General features: G+C 38.4%; 2 protein-coding genes across 2 annotated transcripts in view; both read right to left on the bottom strand.

Annotated features, from left to right (window-relative positions):
- The window catches only part of GABBR2 (gamma-aminobutyric acid type B receptor subunit 2), a 462,692-nt gene extending 460,504 nt beyond the window's left edge, over positions 1-2,188 (bottom strand). The window contains 1 exon segment of the mRNA XM_031055642.1: positions 2,008-2,188. Coding sequence (XP_030911502.1) covers positions 2,008-2,188 — 181 coding nt within the window.
- A 1,178-nt stretch (positions 2,189-3,366) lies between these two features.
- Positions 3,367-5,911, bottom strand: part of GALNT12 (polypeptide N-acetylgalactosaminyltransferase 12) — a 33,612-nt gene continuing 31,067 nt past the window's right edge. Inside the window, exon 9 of the mRNA XM_031055641.1 lies at positions 3,367-5,090. Coding sequence (XP_030911501.1) covers positions 4,953-5,090 — 138 coding nt within the window. The 3' untranslated portion in view covers positions 3,367-4,952. The remainder of the gene's footprint in view (positions 5,091-5,911) is intronic.

Raw genomic sequence — 5,911 nt, 5'->3', positions numbered from 1 at the left:
CCCCCCCCAAAAAAAGGAAACAACTCACGCTAAGCACACTAAGAAAATAATTTATTTTTCAGTCCAGGGCATTTGTTCTGGGGATGCAAATAAGGCCATATATTGAACAATGAGGATTAGTTAAAGTAAGCCTCTCAAAATTTTTCGTATGTGTCAGTGAGACATGAAAATGACAGTTTCTCTACCTTTTGAAAACATTTATTGCAAGAAAATAATGTAATTAAAAATTGCAGTGTAATAGACATACTGAGGCCAACTTTTGATTTCACAAAAACCTTTATTTCTGGCACCTAAGTATTTAATTTGCAATCTGATAGAAAGTTTCACATTGTCCACATATGTTTTCAACATGATTCTCTTCTACAGTTATATTTTGTAAAGCCTGCTTCTTTCCAATTCTCAGCACTGAGAAATTTCTTTTCTTAGGTATTATGCTGTGTTTATGCATAACAAATGCCCAGGTAACAGCTCATTTTAAATAAAAGGAGGCCTGAAGGAGAATTGCACCAAAATGCTTATTAAATATTGTGTCAGACACAGCCACTGGCCCAGCTGCCTTTTTTTCCCCCTTAGAAATCCTCAGAAGGTTTTGCTACCGTCAAATTGGTAAAGTGCATTCCCTAGGATGAAATCCTCTGAAGCAGCACACATCCTTTATCTGTTAGGCAAAAAGGCATTATATTCTCATTTGGTGGTCCACATCAGACACCCTCTGTTTATTCCTTGCTGGCTAAAATATCAGTTCACAAGAATTGTAAAACCTGTTCTCTTAACTCGAAAATCAAATATCACTTTCTTCTTGGCATGTTACCCAGTCATTTCAGTGCTTCAATCATGTGAGTCCTTCAACCATATTTCTGTAAAAACACTGTCAAGTATCTTCCCGCTAATGATCGCTTCCAATTTCTCAGTTATTACTAAGTCTTCTCACAGCGTATGCACAAGTAACAATTTTTTTCTTTATATATTTATATTTGCTCATCACAGAGTACCTAATTAATTAATTTCACATTTAAGCATCTGTACTAGTATGACTCCCTTGACCACTTTTTCTTCAGTTGCAAGTTAAGTATCATCAGACCATGTATAAAGTCAAGAAACTCAGAAAACTGATTTTCCATTAGCACCAACAAATAAATTGCATCTGCTGCAAGTCCTCTCCACTCTGGGAGATGGTTTGATGCTACACAAAATCTATTATGCAGCCCCTTAAGCCAGCAACTCGCTTCTTGTATGTATTTTCTTGTATATTCATCTTCTTAATACTTTTGGAGAGATCACTGAGAAGGTCCTGCCCTGTTTTTTGTCTCCAGCCACCTTTGCAAATCCTGGAGCCATGCAATTCCTGTCAGTGCTGACCGGGACTGGTCTAATCAGGCTTTGTCTATTCATTAAAATATCAGTGAATAGTGGATTAAAAAAAACCCAAACTGGTAATATCTAGGCATAGTAATTTTAGTACTGCATGTGCATGCGTAATGTTTTTCCTCTGCAAATGAGAAATGTAGGAATACTGCAGTGCTGTAATTTGAACTCAGCTATTGCTGTTGCGCCTCAGCAGAACAGGGGGGAGCTCTCCTATCCATCTTTTCCCTCCCTCCCAAGGGCTTTCACACCTACCTCAGCTAACTTCCTGGACCAAAGTTCCATATTTGTTACAAGAGCATACAGCATTCATTCTCGAACACTGCCAAAAAAACGTGCACATTTGCAAGGGAATACACATAACTGCATGATCCTAACCCTACAGTCTCTCCACACACCCTGATTGCTGTCTTTATATCAGGGTATCAGGACAAAGCTCAACTAACTTCAAGTTAATCTCCAAATCTAAAGGCCTTAACAAAGGCAAATGAAGTTAAAATGAAGAGCATCAGATTTTAAATTGCCAACCAAGCACTATCACTGTGTAGGTGCCCATGTTTTCATAAATATGAAATAGGAGCACAATCTCATCAGTCCTGGTGTTACCAACCAACATGAATTTCCCCTTGCAGTGCATCTTACCACTTCCTATAAATATAACAAAAATTGAACACACTTTTGAGTCTCTGTTTTCAGCAGAGCCAGCAAGAAATACTATTTCCAATTCATGTTGACTGATGCATATACGATGACGACTGTTGTTCCCAGGTGTTTGTGCAAGCTCTATCAATCCCCCAACATAATGGTTCAGACAAGGCCACATACTACCACAGCTTGTAGTGGTTTATTTCTTAGAAGAAATGTTCATGTACTGTCTTCTGTTGAAGTGAAAATCCAATAAGTTTTAGCCCATGTTGAAGACCCATAATTTTTAAATGAAAGGAAATTGGTGAGTAAATGAAAAAAAAGTCAAAATCACTACCTGATAATTTCTAATAAATATGATAATTAGGTACCTGACTGTAGTCTGGATGGCTTTCTTAAAAAAAAATACATAAATACAGGAATAGCAAGACTAAGGAATAAGCATTAATTTGTGACTGAAATCCTCCAATTTTTCCATTTCTATGAGACATCCACCCCCATGTCTGCTCAGGAGAAGTCCGAAGTCCACAGTCCATTCCTCAGCAGGTAACCCTGACCTCCTGCAAAAGGAAGTCTGGAGATGTTAAAGGAAGTCTGAAGATGTGTTTCATGACTCAGATGCTTGATGGAGTCCTTCACCCTCAAAACCTGAAGCCAGGCATTAATAAAACTCCAGTGAGTTGAGAAGAAGAAAAGGCTGTCAAGGAATAAAAAATGGTAAGAGGAGGGACTAGAAGGCCAACACAGAGGGAGCAAGCTGGTGGCATTGCTAATGTTCGGTGTTTGCTTTTGAACTCAAGTGTGTTTGTCTAGCAAATATGCAAGCCAGGCTGGCGGGTTTGCTGGCATATGTGAAAACATCTTAGCTGCAGGAAGCCAAAAACATCAATACTAAACAAGGGCAAAGTGAAAAGATGTATAGAAAATAATTTCCACTTACTAAGTTTTTCTTGCATACCACCATCTGATGATGAAATCTTGAAATCCCAAGACTAAGAAAACCTTACTGAGAATGGAGGTTGGCTGTGATTCTAGTAGCTGGGCTTTTATCAGCTACTAACATTGTTCAATCAGCAGTCAAGAAGGCAAAGCAAAAATTAAGAGAAAATCCTTGCTGTTCTCTCATACAGACACTCACTTTTGATTTGTGGCTCCACAAAGTATAAACCACTGCTGCTACCAGGTGAACAGAAGCACTACTGAGTTCAGGAAACAGAACTTGAGACACCATAAAATGAAGCTGTCTTCTCCCAAGTTCTGTGGGGATCTGGGCCTAAGAGATCAGCAAAATGATTAAATGAAAACCACTGACCACAAGAAAAAAAAAAATAGTGGATAAAACATTTCCCACTCGACTGAATGACAAAATATTTTATTAATTCTAACATGAGTTTCATCAGTCTAGCCCACAGAGACAAAATTTCAAAGGTGCTCACAAAAACCTTCTATCTACATGGGTAAGAAAGACCTTGGAAGAACACGTACACATGTATCTCCTACAGGCAGAAACCCTCCCCCCACACCCCAATCATATAAATAGGTATGCCAAAATGGCATGAGCTTATGGGGATTCAAAGGAAAGGCTGTACATTTTTTATAGAAAACATGAACAAAAGCAAATAACAAAACACATACCAAACTAATCAGAACAGGTGCCCAGAGTTCTGGGGGAAAAAAGGTTGACATTTTTTCATCCTTCTACACATAAGCATTCCTTCATCTGACAGGGAAAGAAACTCCTCTTACGAGCTGAAACCCTTCTAATCAACATGGTAATGCTGATGGTCGATGGCCAGACATGTTGCTGGGCAAGGCAGATCCCAGACACCAGGGCACAAACCATCCTGTACTGCTGCAGATTACACCCTCTGTTTTCAACAGGACCGCATGCAGGGTCAACTCATCTAAAAGGAGCTCCCAGACAAAATGCAAGTTATACCTCAAAGACAATAATTTTTGTATTAATATTAGCTGAATTTCACAGAAATCAGTTGCAAAACTGTTTTTAAAATATAATCATTTTTACATGACGCATTTAAACACTTAAATGTTAAGACTCATTTTCTCTAACTGTAATTTTAAATTTTTTACAAAAGAATTGTTGATAGGTCTTATCTTGAAAGTTTTATGCATATTGAAAATCCACATAACGTTAAAGTTGGTTGTGGATTCTAGGACACAGCCACAGAGCTGGGCCCATATGAATCTAAAGAGGTTTTCCCAAAAGCATCATCTTTAAATATTGCTGCCTTCTGCCTTTAAGAAAGATGAGAAAATCCCCATTTTACTCCCAAACCATCTTAAGCACGATTAGAAACTTTTCAAGTGCCATGAACATCTAAAACTGTCAGACCATTTAAGGTATAGTATTGTCAAGCATGTGCAATTTGTATACAACTAGATTGTTATTTGTGCAAAAACATGCAGTCATACTCTGCCTTTATGTGTAAATCCACACTGTCTTCAGTGAGGGCTTGTGGTAGTCACTTAGGGCAGAATATGGCCTACATTTACCTTCTTGGTATTTAAAAGACAAGAACAATTATTAATTACTATCTGTAAAAGATCCAACTTGAGAATGTTTTAGTAGAAAAATAAATATTTTTAGTTATTGGCAGATTAACATTAGTGCAATTTTTTTGACTGCCTTACTTCCACACAGTAGATTAAAAAAATGTCACTTATGAAAAAAACCTAAGACACTTCAGAAGCAGATATGTAGCTGCCAAATAAAAAGGAGCAGATTCTGTGGCACTTTATGAAGCTCTCAATACTTAGTGCCTTCTAAAACTCCAGGAAACGAGATCCAAGGCTTGTCAACTAATTACAGTTCTTTCCATACAAAAATATATCACTTATGAGCTTTTCAAAAGGCTGACTAACTGCTGACTATAAAGAGCACATTTTTTTTGTATTCGGCTATATCCTAGACAACATCTGGATCAACTTCTTTCTTTGAAGAACCATTTTTGATAGTCCGAGTTGGTACAAGGTCGCAACAATGGTGCTGGGTTCCCATTGTAAGCGTTTGCCTCGGCTTGTACACACCTCTGGGTTTGTGGGTGAAACAAGGTACCATCCTACAAAAGACAGAAATAAAGTTAGCTTTTCAGGTCTCAAAAATTGCAGACATATCACTGTGTTTTAAAGTAACAGAAATCATTCGCAGCAAATAAATATCCCACATATCTTTCCAATGGGGTTGTGCAGCAAAGCCTAACTTGAGGATGTCTGAAACTTTATGAAATTATTCTGCTTTTAAACTTACATAAACTGACATCAGCATTGCTTTAGAGTAACTCATGAAGTGGCATCTCAGCCTGTAAAGGATGTGCTAACATTTGCTTTCATTGCCTTTTGTTACCAGACCAGAATATGGCAGAAAAGAACTAAGCCAAGCACAAGCATTACCCAAATGTATCAATTTATTGCACATCTTGTAAGTAAAAGATAAATATTGTTCATTAAGCATACTTGTTGGAAATATTTTAGCAAGAGATTTTCCTGTCTCTTCATAAGGTATATTTTTGGTGGAAAAAGTAAAAATATCTAAGTGTGCCCCTTGCCTGCAGATGTGTGTGGAGTTCACTTGCTTTGCTGAAAGGCAGTACAGCTGCCTCAGAAGTGTAAGGTCTGACAGGCATCCACAGTCAAATTCCCTAAAGAACACATTTTGAGACCTCAGGCCCTTTTTTAATGTTTATCTCCAGATCAAGTCCTCATTCCAATCCTGAAGCACTGTCAGCTGTGTAGCCAGCCGTGGAGGACTGCCCTGCTCTGAGGCCATCCCCTTGGCCTGGGTGTCACCCCTACATGCAGACATTCCCAAGGCCCCTGGCAGCTTTGAAAGAAAAATGCCAATGCCTTGTTTCTGTCCATAGCCCTGACTCCTGTGGAAGTC

Source organism: Geospiza fortis, unplaced genomic scaffold (genome assembly GCF_000277835.1).
Source record: "Geospiza fortis unplaced genomic scaffold, GeoFor_1.0 scaffold206, whole genome shotgun sequence".
NCBI lineage: Eukaryota > Metazoa > Chordata > Aves > Passeriformes > Thraupidae > Geospiza > Geospiza fortis.
Note: the sequence above shows the minus strand (reverse complement) of the source record. Positions and strands in the feature narration are given on the sequence as shown.